The sequence below is a fragment of the Hemiscyllium ocellatum genome, chromosome 5 (genome assembly GCF_020745735.1).
Source record: "Hemiscyllium ocellatum isolate sHemOce1 chromosome 5, sHemOce1.pat.X.cur, whole genome shotgun sequence".
NCBI lineage: Eukaryota > Metazoa > Chordata > Chondrichthyes > Orectolobiformes > Hemiscylliidae > Hemiscyllium > Hemiscyllium ocellatum.
The window spans coordinates 16,604,373-16,617,973 of NC_083405.1; the positions used below are offsets into that span (position 1 = coordinate 16,604,373).

At 40.8% G+C, this 13,601-nt stretch overlaps 1 protein-coding gene across 4 annotated transcripts in view; it reads right to left on the minus strand.

Moving 5' to 3' along the window:
* Window positions 1-13,601, minus strand: part of LOC132815624 (triple functional domain protein) — a 547,994-nt gene that overhangs the window by 16,981 nt on the left and 517,412 nt on the right. For all 4 annotated transcript variants that reach the window (XM_060824568.1, XM_060824569.1, XM_060824567.1 and 1 more), the window contains one exon: window positions 8,206-8,406. In XM_060824568.1, coding sequence (XP_060680551.1) covers window positions 8,206-8,406 — 201 coding nt within the window. The remainder of the gene's footprint in view (window positions 1-8,205; window positions 8,407-13,601) is intronic.

A 13,601-nucleotide genomic window follows, 5' to 3' on the forward strand; every position in this document is an offset into this window, starting at 1 on the left:
TTTCTAGCAATTTCTATTTTTATCTCCTCGTCGTTCTTTGGTACCATCAGTTCTGCTTCAGAAATGTTAAGAGGCAATTAACAGACATTTATGTGATGGAATATTTTGCTACATTAAACGTACTGCATAACCAAATGTTAATGCTGAATGAAATGTCAATATAATGTTAGGGGTGCTACAATAAACATTTTCCCCAGACTTCTATTAAACAATAAGTTTTAATGCATTTTGTTACAATATAATGTTTATTTCATGCTTTGGTACTGTATCTTTAATATAGCTGAATTTAACCTTTCGGAAATTTGCCCAACTGGTGATTGGTTATTCAAGATTTAAGGGAGGCCTGGGTCATTTTGCTGGAACGAAGGTTTAAAGTAATGGCAATAAGCAGTCATCTGATAGTATCTAAAGTCTTAGGAAGGTCTTGACGATATCTTAATATAAACAGTTTTGCTTTAAATCATCAATTTATTTACAAGACAAAAGAGAGTTGAGGTGTCAATGATATATTATCAGTATTTCCACCTGGATATCAGCTTCATGTAATTCAAACTGCTACAGAGATGGGCTTCTAAAATTGTCCTGAGAATTCGTAGACACAAGTTGTCTGCAAGGATTCACAAGAAAGGGAGTAACTAGAGGCTAAAAGTCTCTATGGCTCTCCAGACAGGGCTGCAGGGAGATGCTTATGCTCACTTTGGAGACCAAATTAGCAAGAATTTGAAATAAAGTGGGAGAATTCCCCAAGCTTGTGCTAGAGGAGGAATTGCCTCACCATAAAAGATGGTTCAGAAGTCAAATAATTCCAGGCTGGGAAAGGAACAGGAGCGAAGAAGTACTAAGATTGGGTCTGTAATAATTGAATAATTATTTAAGGGAGAATGTAAAGTATACCCATGAAGTGGATTTGTCAGATGTGTGAAACATGAAAGGGGAAAACTGTTCTGCAGTTTAAAGTACAAGTTACATACAAAAATTATGATGGTCAATAGTGCTTTTAGTCCATTCACTACAGCACAAGCTTGAAAATGTAAAATCTTTTGTGTTATCCTTTTAGCTACTGACTGGAAGTTTGAGTTTCTTTCTGTACAGTTGTTGAGGGATTGTAGGAAAATGCAGTATAAATAAATGCAAAATCGTGGATACAATTGGATACAAAATTGCCTTGTAGGTAGGAGGCAAAGGGTGCGTTTTGAATTGGAGGCCTTTGACCAGTGGAGAGCCACAAGGATCCATATTGGATCCACTGCTTTTTGACATTTATATAGTTAGTAAGTTTACAGATGACACCAAATTTGGTGATGTAATGGACAGTCAATGAAGTTATTTCTGCGATAATCTTATTGACTGTCCACTACACCATATACCAATGAGACCTTGATAGATAGGTCGAGGAGGTAGATGGAGTTTAATTTAGATAAATGCGAGGTGTTGTGCTTCAGTAAGACAAATCAGGGCAGGCTTTATAGACTTAATGGAAGGGTCCTAAGGAGTGTTGCCAAACAAGAGATCTTGGGTGCAGGTTCATAGTTCCCTGAAGTTGGAGTCACAGGTAGACAGGGTAGTGAAGAAGGCATTTGGTACGCTGGCTTTTATTGGACAATGGATTGAGTAAAGGAGTTGGGATGTCATGTTGCAGCAGTACAGGGTATTGGTTAGGCCACTTTTGGAATACTGTATTCAATTCTGGTCTCTCTGCTACAGGAAAGATCCTGTTAAAGTTGAAAGGGTGCAGAAAAGATTTACAAGGATGATGCTGGGGTAGGAGAGTTTAAGCTACAGGGAGAGGCTGAATAAGCTGGGACTATTTTCCCTGGAGAGTCAAAGGCTGAGGGGTGACCTTATAGAGGTTTATAAAATCATGGGGAGCATAAATTAACCAAAATTTTTGATATTCCAATTTGAGCTGTTTGATTTGCTTGCCAGTCAATAGCTTTATGAATTCTGCCAATACATATATGAGAATTTTCAAACCAGTTGAATTAACCACAGTGAAACGGCAATGGCAAACTCATCCATCACTCTTATCTTTGACCAATTTGTTAAAAAAAATCTCAGAAGAATCATTAAAAACTTCGGCCCGTGGAAACTAAAGATTTTTACTAATTTTACACTTATTTTGATTGATCTGTTCTGATCAATCTGCTACTGCTGGGTCAGCACCATAGCAACACGGAATTAAAAGAATTTCTTATATTTCACTGAAATTCTGTTTCTACACAAGAGTTTTTGTCAGGAAACTAATAAATTTCAACCAAAGGGTGTACAAATAGAAATCCTACAGTTCACATTTATTCTGAACCACAATTTCCAGCTGTCGACCTCATCAGCATCATGGAAGCTGCTTTTACAACTCTATCTTGGATATCGAATGGGAGGCAGGGTGACCAGCAACATCACCATAACGGTTACACTCTGAGCAAGGTCAGTAATAGCCTCCTCTTCGAACACCTTAATCCTTGACTCAAGCTCCCTCATCTGAATTATAATGAATAAATAAATAAAGGCTTAAACTGTTTAGCAACTCTTGAAATCAGACTGAGACTGTCACTTGAATGTGGCCATTTCAATTTTACAGCTTTCAAGACACTATTGATCCTCTGTGTCATTGATGAGAGAACAGTTCCTGCTGTTCGGTCCTCAGCTACTTTCAGCAGTATTTGTTTGAGCTCTTCTTCCTATCTTCTCACAGTAGCATTTCTGACTGTAGCATGATCTCAAAGGGTGCTTCAGAGAAGCAGATTGGACATAATCAATCCACCTGCAATGCCTCAGGTTTTAATGCAGAATACTTCCATTCTGCCCCTTAGCTGGATCTCCTTACAGATTGAGACTTCAAAAGTCAGGGGCACATCTTGATCATATCTGTTTGCTCCCAGTGGAGAGGATCTCAAAGAGGATGCTAATGATGGCCGCAAATGCATCAATACATTAAAACTTGGCCCAATGTACCTCTTATACTTTGGAAAATGGCAAGATAATATATTAAAGTGAACAATTGATAAAGACAGAATCAGATATCATCAAAGGGCATTTTAGAAGATTTTAGTAACAATTGTTCTGAGCATTTAAACATATGCTGTGCTTCCTTTTCATAAAAGCACTAGCAATTTGCTATAACATTGTAATATCCTTTATCAGAAAAGCTTGGAAATTGCGTATTGCAATTCGGATAACTTCAGTTTTTGGATAAAGGATAGTTAGCACTTATCCAAGATAGCTTTTTGTTTGCCGTGTTCAATAAGAAAATATGTTAAGTGTGGTGACAGGGTGTTATGATGAGGTGTGTTGGGGAGGGTGGGGATTAGTGAACATTAGCGAGTTTTGAGAAGATTTGTAGCTCAGGTTAAGGTTCAGGATGTAGGTTTGCTTGCTGACTTTTCGTCACCATACTAGGTAACATCTTCAGTGAGCCTCCAGACGAAGCTTCTTCCAGAGGCTCACTGAACAAACCTACATCCAGAATTAGTGAACATTGCTGTGAAGGGGTACAGCATTGCTGCGGCACTTTGATACTCAGGTGGTTTACCGCGAGTTACACTGCTCAGCAACCTTTAGACCAGTTACTTACTTGATGAGAATAAAATTAATTAGCCACATAAAAAAACACAAATAAAAGCACTGAGTATAGTTACTGCAATTTATTAATTTTTTTGTATTTTGCAGTAAAAGTAGAGCAGCTTCTGAAAAAAGGTAAATCTTCTGTAGAGGGGATATTTGGGCCTGACACTGGACCAGGATTCAGATCTTATACAGTTGATTCACTTCTTTGGGAGCCCTTCTTGAAAAGTTCTTCCACATCTTCTGCCTGAATAACTCTGGATTTGCTTTATGAAGTTTGTCCTTTATTTTATACACAGACATTATTTCTTGCTTGGGTATAAAGTCATGTTGTTCCAGCGCATTTATCAAATTGTCACATACCTTAATAGTATTATCTATGAATACTTTCTCTACCTGTTCCACATCATCCTAATGATCACTGCTTTATTTTGCCCTGACACCCATTTGTGCAATCTCTTCGTCAGTGACAGAATGCACAATGGGAGCATTCTTATCAACATAAAGCCCCTCTTTGATGTCCTTAGCCTTTTAAACTTGTTCACACATTCCAAATATACACATTCTGTACATTCAAGGAGCTGGTTTACAATCTGTTTCTCCTTGCTCACCTGAAAGCTTTCAAAGTCTTCCTCAATATTGTGGTCATCATTGACTCTAAATGCTTTGGCCTGTAGTATGTTCACAGAGTACTATAGCACGGTGACCAACCCTTTGGCCCAAACTGGACATCGCTGACCAAAAATGTCCATCCAAGCTAACTCCATTTCCCTGCACTTGGCCCATATCCTTCTAAACCTTTCCTATCCGTTTATTTATCTAAATGCTTTTTAAATGTCATTAATGTACCAGCCTCAATCACTTCCGCTGACAGCTCATTCTATATATGTGTACCACCTTCTGTGTAAAGAAAACTTGCCCCTCGGGTTCCCTTTTATTCTTTCCCCTTTAACCTTAAACTGATGCCCTCTAGTCCTTGATTCCCCAACCCTGGGAAAAAAGACTGAGTGCATTCACCCTATCCACGTCTCTCAATCTTATACACTTCTATAAGATCTATCCTAAGGCTCCTACGTTCTAAAGAAAAAAGTCCTAGCTTGTCCAACCTCTCCCTATAACTCAGATTGTTGAATCCTGGCAACATCCTTGTAAATTTCCTCTGCACTCTTACATAACATCCTTCCTGGAGTAGGGTGACCAAAACTGAACACAATACTCGAACTGCAGCCTCACCAATGTCCTGTATAACTGCAACATAATGTTCCAACTTCTATACTTAGTGCCCTGGCTGATCAAGGCCAGTATGCCAAAAGCCTTCTTCACTGCCCTGTCTACCTGTGACTTTGACTATTTTGCATCTGTTTGGATGATGTCACCATCCGAAACAGTGCTGCTGACATGGCTTGCTTCTTCCATGACCGTGGTTTCCCACTGTGTTTGACAGGGCCCTCAAGTGCATCCAACCTCTTACCCGTGCTTCTGGTCTTGTCCCTTCCCATCATTCTCAACAGCATGATCAGATTACCTTGTCGTCACTTTTCATCCCACCAGCCTTTGCATTCAAAGGTTCCTTCTCTTCCATTTCAGACAACTTCAGCAGAATGCCAAATACATCGTCCCCTTACTCCTCTGTCTGCAATTTGCAGGGATCCTTCCCTCCGGGACACTCTAGTCCATTCCACACCACCCACACCTCCTTTCTCCCCCTCCATCAGCCATGTAACTGCAGATGGTGTTACGCCTGCCCCTTCACCTCCTCCCAGCTCACCATCCATGGGCCTAAACAGTCTTTCCAGGTGAAGCAGCATTTCACCTGTACGTTCTCCAATCTTGTGAATTGTATTCACTCCACATTGGAGAAACCAAATGCAGACTGGGTGACTGCTTTGTGGAACACCCCTAGCTATGCACAAGCAACACCCTGACGTTCCTGTCAACATCTTTTCTTCACTGGTATCCTACCATAAACCCCAGCACTGCTGCCAACCCCCAAACATTATAGCATAAATGCTCCCCTCTACACTTCAGCTCTGATGATGAGCAATTTAGACTCAAAACATTTACTTCCTCTTGCTCTCCATCAATACTGTCTGACCCGCTGTGATCCCCATCATTTGTTGCTTCCAGTACAGATTCCAGCATCTGCAGTAATTTGTTCCTACTGCATGACAATGTGAACCTGCCTCTGATACAAAGTAGCGGTGAAACTAATCAGTAAACATTTCCCTGGCTACCCAGGCCTTTGTATTGGAATTGTATTGAGCTGTTAATGTCTGAGTTATTTTGAAGCACCTGGGATTTCTGCTTCTCTCACTTACAGTCAATTTAGATTTGTGTGTGCAACTACATTGACATGTGCAAGGACAGTTAAACGATTTTTGGCATACATGAAATCTTCAGCTGTTGTTAGCATTTCCTAGGGATGTATCACCAGAACAGACTAGTTTCTTTTGCATTTTATATTTGTTCAGGTGAAAGATAAATTCAGCAATAAAATTTTCAGCAAATTCATGGTCTGCAGGTGCCTTATTACCACATATTTTTTAAAAAACTCAATACCATGCTACTTTTTGAATTTCTGCAACCAGCCTATTGTGTACTCAGGTGCACTTCAAGTGTTTAGATCTTTGAGGTATATCTTGGCTTGTTTCATGATCAACAGGCCAGACAATGGAACCTTTTAACTTTGCTGACGAATCCACTCTGACATGATTGAGTGCATCACTTTTTAAAAAATCGATGCAGCGTTTCCTATTGATTGTTGAAATTCACTTTCACTATAGAATTTCAACAACTCGACTTTGTTTCTTTAATTCATATATACTGATGACACCTGCCCCATACTGCTCACTCTGTTATTTCAATGTTAAGTTTGCAATTAAGCGTATGCAACACCTTCACTTTCTTTGCTACTGATAATGAAGACCGCTTCCTTTTCCTTATACCATCCACAGGAGTATTTAATGGCCTTTCTGACATGTTTATTTGAAAAACAAAACCACTGAGAAGGACCAAAATCCCAAAGTAAGGCAAACACCTGTGACTGTTAAATGTTACTTAACAGCTGATTTAATGGACTTCAAATCACAGCCAGTGCAGGCACTTTGCTGAAATATTGAAAGTGAAAACAAATGACCTAATATTGATCCCATAGGTTTTCCAGGGCCACTGGAAATGTAACACTGAGGTTTTGTTCGAAGAACAACTACCAATGGGTGTATGTGGGTCACAGACCTCCTGTGCAAATTGAAGCGTGGGTGAGTTTGAAAGAAAACTTCGGTTTTTAGGTCATTTCAGTTTTTGACCATGCAACTGAAGGATACCCAACCTGTACTGTATGGGCGAGAGATTCGACTGTCATGCTAAACAAACCCACTGGAACACAAAGATTGCGTGAAAAGGCATCTTGACTTTTTTTAAAAAAAAATTACAATCACGGTGATAATATCATACCAACAGCAAACTAAAATGATCTTTGAAAAAAACGACTTGACGCGCCAAACTGCAAATACATCCGTAAGTGATGTATTTTTGGAAGGCTTATAAAAATCCACATTATAGGAGGGATGTGATAACACAGGAGAGGATGCAGAGAAGAATGAGAGGATGTTTAACATTATGAGGGGCACAGATTTAAGGTAAGGGGCAGAAGGTTCAGAGGAGATGTGAGGAAAATCTTTTTCACTGAGACAGTGGTGAGAACTTGGAACTCACTGCCTATAAGGATGGAAGAGGCAGGAACCCTCATAATATTTAAAAAGTATTTAGATATGCACTTGCAATGCCAAGGCATATAAAGATATGGGGCAAGTGCTGGAAATTGGGATTAGAATAGTTAGATGATTGTTTTCTACTGGTGGTGTTCTGATGGACTGAAGAGCTTTTATCTGTGCTACAGGTCTCTATGACTACAACTCTATGACTTGCACTAATGAGCAGCAAGAGGCTTATTTGCATCCATAAACACCTACACTATTACATCATTGCATTATTGATATTCAATTTGCCATTCTCCTACCTGCTGCACAGATATTAGATGGTGAATTTCTGGACAGTAACCGGACTGGCTCACCACTTGCTCCTCCAGACCTGGATCAGTTGCCAACATAGGCAGTGTCCACGTGCACCCTCATCCAACAAGAATCCTCGATCACCACTGGCAATATTGTGTGTCAATTCCTTGCTCTGACATGTCCTGAGCAATTACAATGAACCGAGCAAGGCAGCTATTGACAGCCAGCATCTGACCAGGTGCATGGCTGGGCTTTAAAGATGACATTGACGCCAGAAATTCAAGAAGGTCCTGGCAGTAGCCAGTACTTCCACTTGCAGTGAGTGGGGGATTACGATGAGCACCATACAATGGGGTATGGTGATTAGGTATTGTGGCAGGTTTGGGCAGATAGTGTTACAGTATGCTCACAGAGAGAAACTTTCTATGAAACTTGCCAAATTATCACCTAGTTGATCTGTACTAAGTTCAACATCAGAAACAGTTAGTTGCAGTAAAATTGCTCCAGTTTAGGAATCACAAAGCATCATTGATAATGGTGTGGAAAAGACAATTTGCCATTACAAACTGAGCCAACTAGTTGCAATGAAATAGAGAATGGATGACAATGTGTTATGGTAATCATTACTTACAATTCTAGTATGACTATATAGTTGGATGGAGTTTCAAAGGTATCCAGAAGGTTAATGAGCTGAGGATGCTGGAGGTTCTGCATAATTCCAAGTTCATGTATAACCTGGTCTCGTTTCATCATTTTTTTGTTGATGTATTTCGCAGCCACCTCTCGTTTAGTTCCTTTTTGGTCACATCTTTTAACCACAGAGAACCTTCCTCTGAAACAAATACAAATTATTGCCAATTAATTAATAATCTGTATTTCATTGGAAAACTTACACATAGAAAACCATTGTGTTCATTGTATTTTTAGAAATAAAAATATGTGGCAATATATTGTAATTCAGAGAGTTGCGAACTTAAATTTCAAACCAGCATTTGAATCTAAAATCAAATTGATATTTCAGTCTCAAGAGAACTCTGCATTGCTAGAGATGGTAATTTTTGAATAATAAGCCCAGTTGTTCTGTCTCTTTATTCAAGTATAATTAAATATTTAATTAGGGAGTTTGTTTTGTGCCCTGGTCAACATTTATCTCACTGATGTTGTGGGATTTGATGAGGATGATTTGAGGAGAGAATGCACAATGATCTTAGTGTTCACCGTGTACAAAAGTCTTGCTAGTTTTACAGGGCTCTGGTTTGATTACACATGGAGTACTATGTGCAGTTTTGATTTCCATATCTAAGGACACATAAGTTGCCCTGGAAGTAGTTCAATGAAAGTTTACTCAGATGGTCCCTGGAAAGAGAGATGACATGCTGAGTAAACTAAGCTTAGACTCTCTGGATTTAAAAGAGAATAAACATACTGGGCTCTACAGGAGCCTGACAGGGTTTTTGCTGACAGGTTGTTTCAGAGGTCAATATAATTTTATATTAGGGCTTTCTGAAATTTCATCAATTTTTGGCTTTTGGCAGTATGTTTTGAGTCTCAATAATTCCATTAGATGACTGCAATGGGGCTGGTTTAATAAGTATTTCCATATTAAAAGATTCTCTGGACAAAAAGGACGATAATACACATGAATTTCATATCAAGCTTGGAAGACACATGCTGTGATTCCAAACAACAATTTTGAACTCTTATCAAACTCTAACATAAGGCAACAAGGGGAAAAATGGCTAAGGTTGATTGGACAAATAGATTAAAAGGCATGACAGGAAATAAATACTGGGAAATATTTAGAAACAACTCTAAAAGGTTCAAAAAATACATTCCATTAAAAAAAAGAGAATCTTAGTCAAAATAGATTCATCGATGGCTTATTTTAAGAAAGTTAAGCATAGTATTAGATTAAAAGAAGGTGATTTTGAAGTTCAGAGGATAGTGGTAAGTCTGAGGATTGGGTATGTTTTAGAACCCAGCGGAGGGTGACCAGAAGATTGAGAAAAAAGGAAAAACAAAATCAGAATGAGAGTCAATGAGCCAGGAATATAAAACTAAACTGCAAGAGCTTTGAGGAATATATAAAAAAAAATGAGTAGCTAAAATAAAAACTGATTCCTTGGAGGCACAGACAGGAAATCAGGAGATGGAACAGATATTGAACGACTATTTTGTCTGTTTTCATAATAAAGGCATAAACTACATATCATTACAGGATAACCAACAGTCTAAACAGTGAGGAAATTGATAAAATTAATATCAGTGGAAATACATAGCAGTGCAGAGTCCAAAAGTCACCGGGAACAGATGGTCGACATTCTAGAATTCTAAAAGGTTTGGTCCAGAGATTGTGAATGCATTCATTATGACTCAAATGCAACACCAGTAGCAAAATTCTCTAGATTTTAGAACAGTTCCAGTGGTTTGGAAGTTAGCAAATGTAACAGTTCAAAGAAAGCGGGGAGTTCGAAATTAGAAAACTGAAGATCAGTTAGCCTGTCATTGGGAAAATAGTGGAAGCTGTTATTGTTTTAACAATGCACCTAAAAATCATAGTATAAAGTCATTGTGATTTTAAGAAAGTAAAATTGTTAGAGACTTTTATAAATTTTTTCAGGATGTAATTAGTAGGGTAGGCAAAGAAGGACCAGTAGATTAAGTATACCAATATTTGCTTTGTAATACAGAACATAAATATTACTGAAAAGAGAGATATCATTACTGAAACTGTTCACCTTGCATTCATCAGGACAAATACAAGAATACAGAATTTCTAACAATCCCGATAATTTATATTACAGAAAAAGAAGGGCGCTGTTTGGTGGCAAGTCAACCCTGATTGGCCAAGGCAAATGAGAAAACAACAGGGAACCATAAGCTATAAGAAAAAAGAACAGGAGTAAGCTGTTCAGACCCTTATGCCTGCTCCACCATTCAAAAGGATCATGACTGATCCAACAATGCTCTCATCCACTTTCCTGTATTTTCCCCGTAACCTTGATTCCCCTGCTGTTCAAGAATATATCTACTTCAGCGTGATGATAAAGTGTCGTGGAGGTTCTGAGCAGTCTGTCACAGCAACTAGAGTAAACAGCTTGTGAGGCCTAAGGTTTGTTTAAAAGTTGGAACAATAGAAGCAGCCTGAATGCGTCAAGCTCCCATAAAACCAGGACTTTTAGTTTAAGCTTTTAGCTGTTGCAGTTGGAGATCTTGAAGAAATGGAAGCTATTTGTTTCCCTCTCTCAGTTACAGCCAAAAACTGGTTCTCTTCCTGCCACAGGAGTTCCATGTGAGACAATGTTTTCTGCATTTGCCTTTTGCCAAGAGTCTGTTTATAGGGTGTTACTACATTGGAACATTTAATTAGTAATAGTTACTGTATTATTCTGTTAAGTTTTCCAACAGAGTTAAGTTATTCCAATTCCTTCTTTGTTTCATGGGACTTACACTATAGTGGATGAATGAAATGTGTACTGATTTAAAGAGGAGAAGGAGTACATGAAAGATGAAGATGGAACCCAGAGAGATAACAGCAGTTGGGCAGGCAAAGGGATAGATAATAGTGAGCCAGGGAGAAAGAAAAGCTGATAATAGAAACTATTAGTAGCTGAAAATGGGTAGTCTGTGATGGGAGAAGCTAATGTCATGACAGGTCAGGAGTTTGGGAGTGGGGAAAGCCAAAACATGTGGTGCTGGAAAAAGCACAGCAGTTCAGGCAGCATCCAAGGAGCAGGAGAGTCGATGTTTCAGGCAAAAGCCCTTCATCAGGGATGTGGAGGGGGAAGAGGGCTGAGAGATAAAGAGGGGAGTGGGGCTAGGGATGGGGGTAAGGTAAGTAGGATGGCGCTAAGTGGATGCAGGTGGGAGGTGATTGTGATAGGTTATGGGAAGGGTGGAGCGGATAGGTGGGAAGGAAGGGACAGATAGGTCAAGAGGTTGGTGCCGAATTGGAGATTTGGATTTGGGATGAGGTGGGGAGATATGGAAACTGGTGAAGTCAATGTTGATGCCCTGTGGTTATAGGGTGCCAAGGTGGATCCCACCTTCCCATCCTTGTTGCGGTTGGAGGTGTGGGGATTCAGGGCGGAGGTGCAGGAAGTGGACGAGATGCGATGGACGGCATTGTTCATCACATGGGATGGTAAATTGCGCTCCTTGAAATAGCAAGCCACCTGGAATGTCCTGGAGTGGAATTGCATCTCCTGGGAGCAGATGCAGTGGAGGTGGAGGACTTGGGAGTAAGGGGTTGCGTTTGAAATAGATGCCTGCGTTGAGTCGGTCACCGGAGGCAGAGATGGAGAGGTCCAGGAAGGGGAGGGAAGTGTCAGAGATGGGTCATGTGAACTCAAGATCAGGGTGGAAAGTGTTTGTGAAGTTCCTCATGGGAACACAAGGTGGCGCCAATACAGTCATCAATGTAGCAGAGGAAAAGATGGGGGATGGTGCCGATGTAGCTGTAGAAGAGGGACTGTTCCACGCATCCTATGAAGAGGCAGGATAGCTGGGGCCCATACAGGTGTCCATGGCTACCCCTCATGTCTGTTGGATTTGGGAGGATTTGAAGAAGTTGTTGAGGGTGAGGATCATTTCCGCCAATCAAATGAGAGTATCGGTGGAGGGAGACTGGTTGAGTCAGCAAGAGAGGAAGAAATGGAGGACTATCAAGCTTTCATCATGGGAGATGGAGGTGCGTAAGGACTGGATGTCCATAGTGAAGATGAGGTTTAAGGGGCCGGGGAATTTAAAGTCACGGAGGAGGTGGAGGGTGTGGATGCTGTCCTGGATTTATATGGGGAGTTCAATCACCAAGAGGGACAGGACAGAGTTGAGATATGAGATGAGTTCAGTGGGGCAGAAGCAGGCGGAGACAATCAGTTGACTGAGGCAGTAAGAGGTAGAACAGAGTGGTGCACGGTTGAGGAACTATGAGGTTGAAGGCGGAGGATGGGAGATCCCCTGAGGTGATGAGGTTGTGGATGGTTTGGGAGATGATGGCTTGATGATGAGAGGTGGGGTCATGGTCAAAGGGACAGGAGGAGGAAGTGTCAGCGAGTTGGCGGGTGGCTTCGGTGAGGTAAAGGCTGGTGCACCATACTATCACTGTACATCACCCCTTATCAGCTGGTTTGATAATGAGATTGCGGAAGGAGCGGACGGAGTAGGTGGGGTGTGCATTGTGAGATTGGAGTGGGTGAGAGGGGTGGTCAGGTTGAGGCGGTGCATGTCGCGACAGTATTTGGGGATAAAGAGGTCAAGGGAGGATAAGAGGCTAACACAGGGTGTCCAAGATGATGGAGTATGTTGGAGGTGGGAGAAGAGATCTTCAGAAAGTGTTCATGGGCAACAAGGTCAGTTGTTACCTCTCGACAATTGTTCTGCTCGTTAACTATGAAGGTTCGTACATTCCAGGTTCCAAGATTGACCTTCACTTTGGTTTTCAGGCTGTAGGTAGATAAACCTGCTGCAAGTGGCCTTCTAGCCAGATTGGAGACAGAACGGATTTTGTTTGGGCACCTTTTCAAACCCATTCCCTGTTCGGGGTGATCAGAGTGGATCCTGAAGAGGGCTACTCAGTCTCGAAGAAAGCTGCTGAAATGCTCTCCCGTTCTTATCCCAAGAGCAAAATGACTGAGTCAAACACTGTTGCCTACATGCTGGTCCAAAATCAGGAACTTCTAGATCTCATAATTCTGTCCCCATCACCTTTGGCTGACTGCCACAGGATTTGTGTTGTGGGATTAAATTACTCGAGTTGGTTATCTTTTTTGGGGCATCTTTCAATGTGGGAATGCTACTGCATATCAGCACGTACATGTCCATCACAGAAGGTAGATGCAATTCCAATGTCAAGGAAACCTAGACTGGAGAACATCTCAGTGTTGCAGCCTCCATCCTCTGTAGCAGCCATTGGTATCACACAAATATCTTCTGCCAGGATTCTTCAGCCACCAAGAACTTGTCTTGGTTTGCTCCTATCTTGCTCCTCCACTTCAACCTTTCTGTCACGGTGGCCCTGTCAGGAGC